Source organism: Bubalus kerabau, chromosome 11, assembly GCF_029407905.1.
Source record: "Bubalus kerabau isolate K-KA32 ecotype Philippines breed swamp buffalo chromosome 11, PCC_UOA_SB_1v2, whole genome shotgun sequence".
NCBI lineage: Eukaryota > Metazoa > Chordata > Mammalia > Artiodactyla > Bovidae > Bubalus > Bubalus kerabau.
The window spans coordinates 57,637,058-57,651,152 of record NC_073634.1 but is presented as its reverse complement, the minus strand read 5'-3'; the positions used below and the strand labels follow the sequence as shown (position 1 = coordinate 57,651,152).

General features: G+C 37.2%; 1 protein-coding gene across 1 annotated transcript in view; it reads left to right on the top strand.

The window, feature by feature from the left end:
* The window catches only part of CTNNA2 (catenin alpha 2), a 271,343-nt gene that overhangs the window by 204,830 nt on the left and 52,418 nt on the right, over positions 1 to 14,095 (top strand). The window contains exon 8 of the mRNA XM_055541737.1: positions 6,307 to 6,488. Coding sequence (XP_055397712.1) covers positions 6,307 to 6,488 — 182 coding nt within the window. The remainder of the gene's footprint in view (positions 1 to 6,306; positions 6,489 to 14,095) is intronic.

Sequence of the window (14,095 nt, the reverse complement as noted above, 5' to 3'; positions counted from 1 at the left end):
AGTTTTGATCACTTAACATTTATAAAATAATGAGCATAATATCTGACACACATTGAGTGCCCAATAAGGGATAACTGAAAATTGTCATCTTTTGGAAGAGAAATCTTTTATCACAGGCTGGTGAGAGCAGAAAGGTGCACAAAAGAGTATGAAGCTCCCTACTTTAAAAGATTCCTTGTAGACTTTAGTTACTCCCCTTAAAATATTGAAAATAGGGAAGTTGATTAAGCTGAGAGTCTTTTGAACCTGTACTGGTGTAACACGACACTAATTCATCAGTCAGATCAATTCATCTTCAAAATGAAGTAAAACAAGCATTTTTATGTCAGTGACAAAGGGCAAGTTTGAGTAATTCACCTAAACATTAATCAGGTCAAAGTCAATTTGATTTGACTAACTGCAACCTAGTATTGGTACAGCCTCACTTTTTACAAGGAAAAATGCAGTCCCATTGTACTTCCATTTCATGCATCTTACATTCAAGGTCAAGTCAATTACAGTGAGTGGAAACAAAAGTCAGATGACATCTATCTTCATCATCCATTATTTCTTCACCCAGTAGGTGAGAAGACAATGGTCTTTTTTGAAAGTTTTGTCAGCATGAATGATGAACATGGGCCAGGATAGTAAGAACAAACTACCCCTGTAATTCAGCATTTGCTGATTTGTCTTGGGAACCATCATGAGGTTTGTATGAGTAACTTGCAGCAGACAGCATTAGTTATTGAGTCAGCCTATTTAAGCCTATAATTATATGATGACAAATCAGAGACATAGAATTACGGCCATAAGTTGGAAATAAGAGGGTGCATTGAATTGCTGAGATGACAGATGGTCGAACTTTTGACCAGAGAAGTGTGTTAACTTGTTCAAAAGTGTGGAGGAGGCAAAAGTTGTCTCTGACAGAGGCAGTTGCTCTTTCCAGCAGCCAGCTCTCCTCTGGTTACTTTGTGTTCTCATTCAGGGAAATACTCTGAAAATGGCAAATTAAATCCAAGAGGAGGTTAAGGTGGGAAAAAATACTTTAGTAACATTCCAACATTACTCTCAAATTCTGAAATTAGAGTGAAGCTTTGTTCCCTTTATGTGTTCCCCTCTGCTGCTTGTCTACAATACTTTATGAGAGAGAAACATACACACAGAGGTGGGGGGGTGGGGTTTGAATGGAGAACAATCATACCCTGCTCTGATGAAATATAGAAATTATCAGGACCTTTGATCCTAAACATGATATCTTATAAACTTCTTTCTTCAAAAGCTGACATAGTTAAAATTAATCAACAACTCTTGGGCATTTAACCTTCATGATAAAACATATATTTGGAGTCACACAAACCTTATTTTAAAAATGGATTAGGGCAAGCTGTACGGCTTTGGGGTAACTTTTTTAACCTCTCTATGCCTCATTTCCTTGTGTGTGCACTCCCTCTCCCTCTCTGTCTTTATATATATATATATACATGTATCATCCTACTTCTTAATATCATTAGGAGACAGCATGATGAAAAGTATCCCAAGAGTTATCCAAGAGATATTACATAATGTTAAGTTTATGAAGAAGATGATGATGCTTGTAGCATAACATATTCATTCATTAGAAGGCTGGCCAATAATTTAACCTGAAAGAGCTGGATAATTTAGACCATCCTGAAAGTTTTCACTTGAATTAATGAGACAAGAACCTTAATTTTCCAATTCACTTCACAGCCTGAGACAGGTAAAAGTCACTCACTCCTTAATTATTATGTTTATTATCTTGCTTTAAAACCAAGTGAAGAGAAATGGGCACATTAAGTTTTAACCTTTTAAATCATTATTTATAAACATGCATATACTAAACCTTTCATGGTAGACTATTGCTGTGTGTTTAAGATACTAACACTTTTCAGTTCAGATGTCCAAAGACTTTAAAAGTCATTTTTCATTTTGGGATTGGGAAAAGAATTCTTTTGAGACTAGAAAAAACTCCTTGAGATTTAAATTGATGAAAAAATTCTGGACTGAGTGGTTGCTGGCTTTTGTCAGTGACACACATTTTTATTTAATAAAGTTTGGGCTTTACTGGTGGCTCAGATGATAGAGTCTGGATTCAATCAAAGACCCAGGTTCCCCTGGGTTGGGAAGATCCTCTGGAGAAGGAAATGGTAACCCACTCCTGTATACTTGTCTGGAGAATTCCACAGACAGAGGAGACTGGCGGGCTACAGTCCATGGGGTCGCAAAAAGTCGGACATGACTGAGTGACTAACACTTTCACTTTCTTCACTTAATCAAGTTTAGAACAATCACACACAAGAAAATGGTTGGATATTCAGAAGAAAGACTAGGAGCCTGAGGCACCGGGGTAAGAAACGTTGTGAATTCAAGTGTCTGAGGCCACCGAATTGGGGTCCCAGATCAACAATCTGGACAGCTGTGCTTGGCTACACAGAAAGCAGAGGAAAATCTCAGACCACCCCAGGCGACTACATGACACAAACAGAAAAACGGATTTGTTCTCTTTCCCCTGCATCATCAAAACCATTTTTCTTGTGTTTCCTTAGTTTGAGGGAATGAACAGTTGCACATTATGTATTTTGTATTCAACTTGACTTGAATGTAGCCAGCCTCTAAGCTGTTTTTTTTTCCCCCCTAGCTAGAAGGGCTTTAATGTGTTAACATTTCAAACTGCTGAGTTACATTGATAAGACCTAATTAAAACTCATGTGTTGAATTTTAATTTGATTAACTTGCAAATTTCACAGTTTGTGATCTACTGTTTATAGATAACCTTTTTTTAAATTCCAGTTTCAGAAAGGTCAACTATGAATTTTTAAAAGCCAAGAACATTTTAAGAATATTTAGGAAACGACTTTGCTTCATCGATAGCTACGTTAGCAGAAGCAAATGTAATGACTCTTACACCCAAGTCACACGCCATTAAGTGCATTATGTGGGTGAAACACCCCCAGTGTCAAAATAACAGCTTCCTTTGCAAATTTGCTTTGAAGGGGCCGGTTTTTCTTCCAAATTGTGCCCTCAGAAAACATTGGTCAGTTCTGTTAACTTCTCTCAAACTGTGTCAATAGGGTGAGTGGAGAGATGTGTGAACGGTCCATCAAAAGGTATGCATTTAGTTTCTGCACCAAGGCAGATGCTGGAGTCTTTGCCCTCAGGAAACTCAAAGAGAAGTCAGAGGCAGGGCATTAATAGAAATCAGAGAGTTAGAGCAAGGCAGTTAATATTCAAATACTAAACTGCATGATTGAAACTCAAGTGAAAACAGTTGACAGACACGTGTAACCTTTTAATACACAAATTAATCCTTTGGGGACAATGATAGGTTTATTGCTAGAATCTGGATATTGAATGTAGAATCTGGAGGTCTGCCCAGCAGTTTTATAGATTCTTTTTTTTTTTTTTTTTATGAGAAGCACCTAATAGATGCTTTAAATGTTGCTGATTAGGACTTGTAGGGTATAAGTAAAACATGGTTATCAATTTTGTATGAGGAGGACAAATGAATCTTAGACACCTTTAGAATATCAGATGGGGTGCTTCAGGAAACTTGTGCAAATCCAAACTTATCTCAAAAGTATTGGAATAGCTGCCTTGGAATTAGTACGATGTTGCATATATGAGTTTATAACAAACTTTTGTATATTAACTCTTTTTAAATACATTTTAAAATTACTTTAAAATATTTTTTGGATAGTAGTATTTTAAATACTTTAACTATTGTATCTGAACTAGTTTGACTTTTAAAATATGGATTTTTTCATATTTGTATACATATGCACACACATATTTATAGACCTAAGTTTATATATATATATTATATGTATATATATATACACACAGACATCATACACATGAAGACACATGTTATTTGTATAAAGTCACACACATACATGCATGGCGTTTAGTAGACATTGTTAGTTTAGTAACAGGTAGCATCTGGGAAACTGCTAGTTCAAGGACACCTTTATGCAAATCAGACCCTTTTATCCTGGGCAGATGAAGCCTCGACTCTAGGATGCTCAGCCTGGTGGACAGAGGCTGCAGGTTCAGTGACCTGTGCCCTGTTGGACTGGAATCACTAGGCAGTGTCTCACCTGCACTGTCCTGCATGGTGATCTCATTGTGCAGGATGGTTAAGTATGGTGTTAGCTAACCTGGCTTGAATCCTATTCTTACAGTTCATTAGTTGTGTAATGTTCAGAGTTAATTAACTTTCCTGGATCTTGGTATCATCATTAATAAAATAGGGGTAATAATAGTATTAATCTTATAAAATAATTAAGTAGATTAAATGTTTGACATTTTAAGTCTTTTAGTATAGTACCCAGGATGCATGCCTGTGTTCAAGGAATCATGTTGATTTCCATTTATAGGTAGTCACACAGTCTCTGATTCCATCTCTTCTCTTTGATGGCAACTATGTAATAGGCTAGAGAAGCAGCTGGAAAGGAAAGCTCATAGAGATAATGATAACAATGGTAACAGTAATCCCATACATGCTTACTGTCATTTTTTCAGACAAACATGTAGAACATTTATTATTTTATTTTCTGTCCATCATAGCATTTTGAAGTAATTGAGGTAATTGTCTGCTAATCTTATATTTCAAAAAGTCAAGGATGTGATCCAGTAGCAATGAGGTCTTAAGTCAGTGACAGAGCCAGGTTGAGCCCAGTTCTTCTAATCTTGTATCCCCTGATATTTCAGTTAGATATCAGCTACCTCTCCTTAGAACTATTCACTTATACTGGGAGAAGCTTTACAATTTAGAAAGCAGTTTTGTTTTTTGGGTGTTATTTACTTGTCCTTTGTAAAAACTGTATGTATCCCAAATCATGCTTTCTTGGTCTTTCTTCTGGAGGATACATGTATCCCAGCACCAGAGGGACCTCAGTGCTAACACACTGATCGACATGCTCCTTTCAGTGACGCAGGCTACAAAAGGTGATGACATGAACTGGTGTCAGACATTTCACTCAGCACCTGTTACATAAATAGTGTTTAACAAATACAGTTGATTCTCTTTATTCATGGCCTCATGTTCTATAAAGTCACCATGAACGCTTAATTAACAACTACAGAATCATTATTCCTATGGGAAATACAGGGTTAGGTTCCTGAGACCTGCTAGTCTTAACATTTCCTTCAACCCATCAATACATAATCTTGTTTAATGAATGCTTCTGTTTTTTCCCCTAGTTTTGGTTCATGAACATTGAATTCATATCTAAGAGCACTAAAACTCATGTGTGTGAACAAAGTTCATATAATACATATATTTTCTTCATTAGGCACTTTGTAGCCTTCTTGTGCTTAGAGATATGAGATAGCACTTCTACACTAGGGTTGGGGACCATGTTAAACAACTAAACCACCAACAAAAAATGCAAAGATGTGGGGTTTCTGGTATGAGTGCTAGTACAAGAAGGCGGAGACACCCTTGTTCCACCTCATCTGGGAACATGGATGTCAAATGACAAATTTTGGCAGCTCTGCGCATGTCTGTGAATGACTGAAAGCATCACAAATATTGATTTGCGAGTTCAGATAGGTTTTAAAGAGTAGGAAAATTTGCAACAACAACAAAAAAAATCCACAAATAGTGAGAATCGACAGTAGTTCTTCCTTTTCTACATTCCCCTACTAACAACTGTTGAAATATCCCATCACAGCTTTTCTGTGCATACTCATAGGCTCTCCAAGGAGCCATGGCTGACCCAGGATTTCCACAGTGAAGGACTGGGAATGGATATGCCATCCCTGAAGTGCCCTGGATAAAGGATTTTTGTTTGGCATTTAACTATGGATGGTTTCATTAACACCCACAGATTGTCTCCCCACCCCACTTGGGATGCTCAGATATTCTTTAAAATTCTTTTCCTTCCCAGCAACAGAAGGCCTGTTCTCTTTTTTTCCCTTCTCTGAGCAGATTTCAGTGTTGAAAGAGGTGCATTCTTTCATCCAGTAAAAGTTTCCCAAGACCAAACATAAAAATTGTCAGGAATAGATTCTTTTGAACAAACATATGTCATCACAGCGATAGAGAGGTTCTGCTACTGTCAACGTGCACGTCCCTTTGGATCTTGGTTATTTTTTGTATGTGAGAATGGGGACAGGAAATTTGGGGACCTTACCAGTCTGTGCTTTTTCCTTCCTGGGGCTGGAGAAAAGGGTATTTTCCAGAATGGTGGGACGGCCTACCAGCCTTGTCAGGGTCTGGGTTTGCTGTTAACTGGAGGCACAGTTGACCTTCTGTCTGTGCTCCTTTTGTCATCATTAGTCATACTTTTTCTGTAACCCACACAGGCCATCATGGCACAACTACCGCAAGAGGAGAAGGCAAAAATAGCTGAACAGGTGGAGATATTCCACCAAGAGAAAAGCAAGCTGGATGCTGAAGTGGCCAAATGGGATGACAGCGGCAATGATATCATTGTGCTGGCCAAACAGATGTGTATGATCATGATGGAGATGACAGACTTCACAAGGTGAGGCATGGAGATAGGAAGAGGAAGGTTTTCTCCTTAAAAATAACAGAGGCATCATAATAGTGGGTATTAGTATGTGAAAAGCCTGCTGAAAAATTAAAAGGCTCCGTCAAAGCAGGGAGTGGTATTATAAAATATACATGTGTAAGTCAACATGATCTGAGCCTGGTTCTTAGCAGATATAGGTCTTTTTGGTCAAAAAGAACAGATTCATTTCTGTAATTAGTATTGTTTTGATTATCCATCCTGAATTAGTCATAAAATCAAACTCCTGGAGCTTGGGGGACTGATTTTTGGTCTATGCTGTTTTGCAGTGTGTTTAAATATTATTCTGAAGATAAAGTGTATGATTTGCTAATATCAGGGAAAAATATGTATATATATGTGGCATGTGATGTCTTTTAATGCTAGCTCATGATTTAGTATTTAATTTCAGCTTATATTTTATACTTACATACAAAGAACTGGGTTCAACCATCTGATTCTATAATTGTGACAGGAAAATTAAACATTGTATAAGTTTTAGACCCTTTTGCTCTGAGCAGTATTTTTAATAAATCAGGAGACCAGTCAGAATTTTGTCAGGAGCCTTTTTTCCCTCAGGGGTCATTGCTGTTTCTTCCTTTGCATTTTTATAGTCTCCTCTTTAAAGGGAGCTGACATTTCTGCCCTTCCAACCACACAAAGGGCAGACCAAGGGAGAGCAAAGCTCAGTGAAAAGATCCCTGGATTTTTTAGTCCAAATACCAGGTGATTCTGGACCAGTCTCTTACTGTCTTTATTCATTTGTAAAGGAGGAAAGTAATACTCTTCTTGCCAACTTCACAGGAGAGTTTAAAATCCAAACAGTTAATGCAGTTAAAAAGTATCCTACCATATGAATGAAAGCTACCGTTTTACTGTAGATTTTGTTTTTCTGGGAAACACAGACACACAAAGAAACATGAGCAAAAGTAATGATTCAACATGGTATTTGTTATTACAGTTATATAAGATGTGTGACAATGTCAAGATACTACCTTATGGTGACAGTTTTTTAAATGATTGTTGAGTGTTTTTAGTAAGAAAAGGCTACAATTAATTATGTTGTTGTTTTAGTCCCCAAATCATGTCCAACTCTTTTAGGATCCCTTGGTCTGTAGCCTGCCAGGCTCCTCTGTTCATGGTATTTTCCATCCAGGCAAGATTATTGGAGTGGACTGCCATTTCCTTCTCCAGGTTATCTTCCCCACCCAGGAATTGAGACTGCATCTCCTGCATTGGCAGATGTTTTCTTTACTGCTGAGCCACCTGGGAAGCCCACAATTAATTATAGCTTATAATAAAATATGACGCATCTCTGCCCTCGCCTCCTTACCTTTTGCCTCTGGTTAATATGTATTGATGACATTGCTTCGCCCTTTATCCAAATATTTTAAAATTGTTTTTGACTTCAGTGGAATGACTTAATGTTTTAAGGGTGACTTTCGAGATTTTAAGTGTCATTGTATTCGTTAGAAGTTCAAATTTGTACATTTTGCTGGTCTTTGCTGGTTTCACAGATTTATTTCACACTCAAAAATAATAGTGGGAAAATACATTCTGAACCATTAATTAAGTCTTTGTGTGTGTGTGTGTGTGTGTGTAATTCCATGATTTTTTTTTTAATTTTATTTTATTTTTAAACTTTACAATATTGTATTGGTTTTGCCAAATATCGAAATGAATCTGCCACAGGTATACATGTGTTAATTTCCTACAAATCAGACTCTCATGGTAGCCTCAGTCATTGCTTTTCAAGGCCTGTGATAACTTAATTTGCTTGCTTTCAACATTGTATTCCTACTTTATCTGATGGATATTATACGATCCATTAATAACATCTCTTGAACAAATAATCTCATTAATTTAAAGTGAATGATGAGTCGAGCCATGTTGCTAGTTAAGATCAGGAAGATGTTTTACAGTGCTCTGGATTATATATAACTGTGTCAAAGAAGAGAGATACATTTGAGGAGTCTTGTTAAAGGATATTTAAGACAGATTTTCTATTAGTCAAAGTATAGTTTTAAAAGTGAAAAGAGGGTCACTTCAATTCCTAGGGATTTTGCATAATCATTTTATGTTGATTTGAATAATGAAATGTCTAGACTGTTACTGGTTATCATTTTTTCCTGCTGCCTGATGAGTAGTTTTATGCCCCTTTGTGAAGCCAAAAGGAAGATACAGTTATTAATAACCAGAGAAACAGGAGAGGGTGTGAATTGGAAATGAAACACAGGAAGCTGAGGTTTTGCTGCTGTCGCCATCTGCAGAGCCTCTTCCTTTGCAAAGAGGTAGCTTATTTGAATCTTTCTTTGTGCCTCTCACCTAAATTCACTGCACTCGACCCTATGCATTACTGTTATTGCCTTGGGTTTTCCACTTTAAGGAGGAATCATGTCAGCTGTATACCTCTAATGACTCTTAGGCACTATGTTCGCTAATTTAAAGGAAAAGATGTAGCTGGGTAGGAATTGAAACTTGACAACTCACCTCAGATCATACATTTACAGGGCATTTTGATGAAAGGAAAAAAAAAAACCCTTGCATTTATTATCTTGTTTTCTTCTTATCGGTAGCTAATTTATTAATTTGATTCAGTAATCTCAATGATATCCACTCCATTATTATTAAAAGTAGAGAGGTTCTACCTCATTACTTGTGTAATAACTTGGTCATGGTGGATAAAACTGGTTATGCCTCACATCTTTTTTCTGTTCATTTCTTGACTTCCATCTCATGGGCACTGGCAGAAATGATGTCCTGCAGAGGGTGAATCCATATTTTTCATGTCACTTTCAGAAGGAAATAGCATGTGCCAGTCTTGTTTCCTGGTAGCAAAAGGTGTGTGGACAGCAGCAGTTCAGGAAAGAAACTCACATTTAATTGTATAGCAAGAGACAAAACTGTCTTTTTAGATCAACTATAAGTTCTGATCTTGAAAGGAACTGGGTTCAGGCTAATAAAAAGCTTTCAGGTTACAATCAACTGTAAAGTACTGAGCACTAGACTAAAAGATCAAGTAATCACCCTCGTATTCCCAAACTTCATTCCTGCCTTGGTATGGACAGTCAGGACTCCAGCTCAAGTGACAGTTCAACTAGTCTATGGTCTAATTCTTGATTCTTGTCAGTTAAGTTATGCCATATCTGGCCATTAAACGGCATCCACCCAACTCCTTTGCACCAAAATTTTCTTTCCTCTTTTCATAAAATAATATAAAAATCTTGAGTTTGCTATCCAAAGCCTAACTTTATTAAGCTTTAGATTCCTTCTCAATTTTTTACATATTTGTACTTCAGCTTCAAGACCATTTTCTAAATGTTATTTCCTTGCATGGTTCAGCTAATGGTCCTGCAGTCTCACCTGACTTATCTTTAATCCCCAGATTAATTCAACTTTTCCACTGTGCTATCTTTATACTGCTTCAGCTGATTGGTGAAAGGGTATTTCCCAACTGTGTTTTATGGACTCTGGTTCTAAAAAGAAGCTTCTATGATTCAGTACATTTATAATTATACTCCTTACCTAACGATACCTCATTACTAGAGAGTCACATCTTATATTGATCAGTTAGAGGTATTGAGAAAACTATAGCAAATAAATGGTTTTAATTTGGATATATTCAGAATTTAAAAATTCTGGGTGCTGAGTACATTAACTCAGAGTGTACTCACACATTGATTTTTCATATTAATACCCATTACCTTTTCATGAAATAAATATTAATTAGTTGTTTAGTTGTGGATAGCAGTAACATGATAATAAATTTCCATGGCTTTTTTTTTTTTTTTTTGCAGTGACCATTTCCTGGGAAAGCTTCCAAATATTGACCCTTGTATAAAAATCACCTATTTCCAAAAGAGACATTTCATGAATCTATATAGTAGAGTCAATTTCACTCTTGATGTTTTTTCAAGAAAACTAAAAATATATTTCCAATAGTACAATAACATGTCTTCTGTATTTAAGGTCACAAGGTTCCTCAAAGCACCTTTCAAAATTCCCAAAATAGAGAACCTGATCTAAATTAGGGAGAGACATAGGGTCTAAGCCATTAGTTTGAGACTGGGAGCGACAACCAGTGGGGTCAGTCACTTTGTCCACACTGCTGTCCACTGACTGTGCTGTGTTATCATGTTCAGTTGCTAAGTCATGTTTGATGCTTTGTGGCCCCATGGACTTCAGCCTGCCAGGCTCCTCTGTCCATGGGATCTCCCAAGCAAGAATACTGTATTAGGTTGCCATTTCCTTCTCCAGCGGATCTTCCTGACCCAGGGACTGAACCTGTGTCTCCTGCATTGGCAGGCAGATTCTCTACCTCTGAGCCACCTGGGAAACCCACTGTCCACTGACAGGAAGACTCAAACGTCCAATGTTTTGGGGTCTGATCTATATATCTATCTATATATATATGTGTTGTTGACCATTTTTTATTTCTGTTCCCACTTCATATTATTCCAAAGACTGTTGCTCATTTAACCCTGTGTTGCCCAATACAGTAGACCCAATCACATATGGCTGTTTAAAGTAATTGTTTTTTTTTTTTATTGTAATGAAGAATTCATACAATGAAATTTACCATTTTAAGCATTTTTCAGTGTACAGTTCTGTGGCACTAAGCTGACACTTTTGTGCAACTGTCACCAACATCTGTCTCTAGCACTTTTTCATCTTCCCCAGCAGAAACTCTGACCACTGAACTCTTCATTCCTCATTCCCCTCTCCCCTCAGCACCTGGCAACCACCATTCTTTTTTCTGTCACTATGAACTTGACTAAGTATCTCATGTAGTGTAAACAAATAACGTTTTTCTCTTTGTGACTGGCTCATTTCACTTAGCATAATGTCCTCAACCAATAATCATATACATATGTGAGAGTTGGACCACAAAGAAGACTGAATGCCAAAGAATTGGTGTTTTTGAACTGTGGTGCTGAAGAAGACTCTTGACAGTCCCTTGGACAGCAAGGAGATCAAACCAGCCAATCCTAAAGGAAATCAGGCCTGAATATTCATTGGAAGGACTGATGCTGAAGCTCAGCTTTGGCCACCTGATACGAAGAGCCCACTCACTGGGAAAGACCTTGACGCTGGGAAAGATTGAGGGCAAGAGGAGAAGAGGGTGACAGAGGATGAGATGGTTGGATGGCATTACTGACCCAATGGACATGACTTTGAACAAACTCAGGGAGATAGTGAAGGACAGGGAAGCCTGGCATGCTGCAGTTCATGGGGTCATGAAGAATCCAGCACAACTTAGCAAATGAACAACAACAAAAATGTTCTCAAGGTTCAGCCATGTTATAGTTCATGTCAGACTTTTGTTTCTTCTTAAGGATAAGTAATATTTTATTGAACATATATATATATATATTATATTTTGCTTATCCATTCATCAATTTTGGGGCACTTGGGTTACGAATAGTTTTGCTATGAACATGGGTGTACAAATACCTCTTTGAGATCTTGCTTTCAATCCTTTGGGTATTCCACCCAGAATTGGAATTGCTAGATCATATGGTAGTTCTGTGTTTAATTTTTTGAGGAACCACTGTACAGTTTTACATACCAGCTGCACCATTTTACATTCCCATCAATGGTATACAAAAGTTGAAACTTCTTCACATCTTTGCCAAGACTTCTTATTTTTTGTTTTTGTTTTATTTTTGCTTGTTTTTACAGCAACCATTTTAGTATGAGATGGTATCTCACTGTGGTCTTGATTTGTATTTTCCTAATAATCAGTGGTGTTAAGCATCTTTTCACATCAGTTCAGCTCAGTTCAGTCGCTCAGTCGTGTCCAACTCTTTGCAACCCCATGAATCGCAGCACGCCAGGACTCCCTGTCCATCACCAACTCCCGGAGTTCACTCAAACTCACATCCAGCGAGTCGGTGATGCCATCCAGCCATCTCATCCTCTGTCGTCCCCTTCTCCTCCTGCCCCCAATCCCTCCCAGCATCAGAGTCTTTTCCAATGAGTCAACTCTTTGCATGAGGTGGCCAAAGTATTGGAATTTCAGCTTTAGCATCAGTCCTTCCAAAGAACACCCAGGACTGATCTCCTTCAGAATGGACTGGTTGGATCTCCTTGCAGTCCAAGGGACTCTCAATAGTCTTCTCCAACACCACAGTTCAAAAGCAATTCTTTGGCACTCAGCTTTCTTCACAGTCCAACTCTCACATCCATACATGACCACTGGAAAAACCACAGCCTTGACTAGACAGACCTTTGTTGGCAAAGTAATGTCTCTGCTTTTGAATGTGCTATCTAGGTTGGTCATAACTTTCCTTCCAAGGAGTAAGCGTCTTTTAATTTCATGGCTGCAATCACCATCTGCAGTGATTTTGGAGCCCTCCAAAAATAAAGTCTGACACTGTTTCCACTGTTTCCCCATCTGTTTCCCATGAAGTGATGGGACCAGATGCCATGATCTTAGATTTCTGAATGTTGAGCTTTAAGCCAACTTTTTCACTCTCCTCTTTCGCTTTCATCAAGAGGCTTTTGAGTTCCTCTTCACTTTCTGCCATAAGGGTGGTGTCATCTGCATATCTGAGGTTATTGATATTTCTCCCAGCAATCTTGATTCCAGCTTGTGCTTCTTCCCGCCCAGCGTTTCTCATGATGTACTCTACATAGAAGTTAAATAAGCAGGGTGACAATATACAGCCTTGACGTACTCCTTTTCCTATTTGGAACCAGTTTGTTGTTCCACGTCCAGTTCTAACTGTTGCTTCCTGATTAGCTATTGTATATCTTCTCTGGAGAAATGTATATTCAAGCACTTTGCTCATTTTTTTTTTTTTAATTCAGGTTGATTTTTAGTGTTGAGTTGTAGGAGTTTTTCTATATTCTGGGTTTTAGCCCCTTGTCAGATATAGGATTTAAAAATATTTTCTCTTATTCTATGGGCTGCATTTTTACTCTGTTGATTGTGTCCTTTAATTCACAGATTTTAAATTTTGATAGAGTCAAATTTTTCAATTAATATTGCTGCTGTTGTCTGTGTTCTTGGTGTAATAGTCAAGAAATCATTGCCAAATCCAATGTCATGAAGTTTTTCCCTTAAGTTTTCTTGTTACGATATGTATAGATTAGCTCTTACAATCCACTTCCAGTTAATTTTTTATATGCTATGAGTTAAGGGTCTTGCTTCATTCTTTTGCATGTGAATATCAATTTTCTGAAATATATGTATATATATATAGATATTGCAAAATATATATTATATATATATTACAAAATGATTACCACCATAGTATAAGCTAACACTTTGAACAGGAAGAACTTCTTAAAGAAGTTTCAAAAAGTGCAAACTCTAGTAGAAATGATCGATACATTTGACCACAATAAAATTAAAATTTATACTTTAAAAAAGCTTTACAAAGGTAAACATACAGGCTAAGTCTGGAAGAAGTAATTTGCAACATGATTAACAAAAGATCAAAATTCAAAATATCTAAAAAACAGAGACAAGTAATTTAGGTTAAAAAAATGGAAAAATATGTAAAAAACTTGAATAAAAACTCAGAAAAAAAGAGCATATAAATGATTAATTGTAATGATGAATAAATGATAAAAAA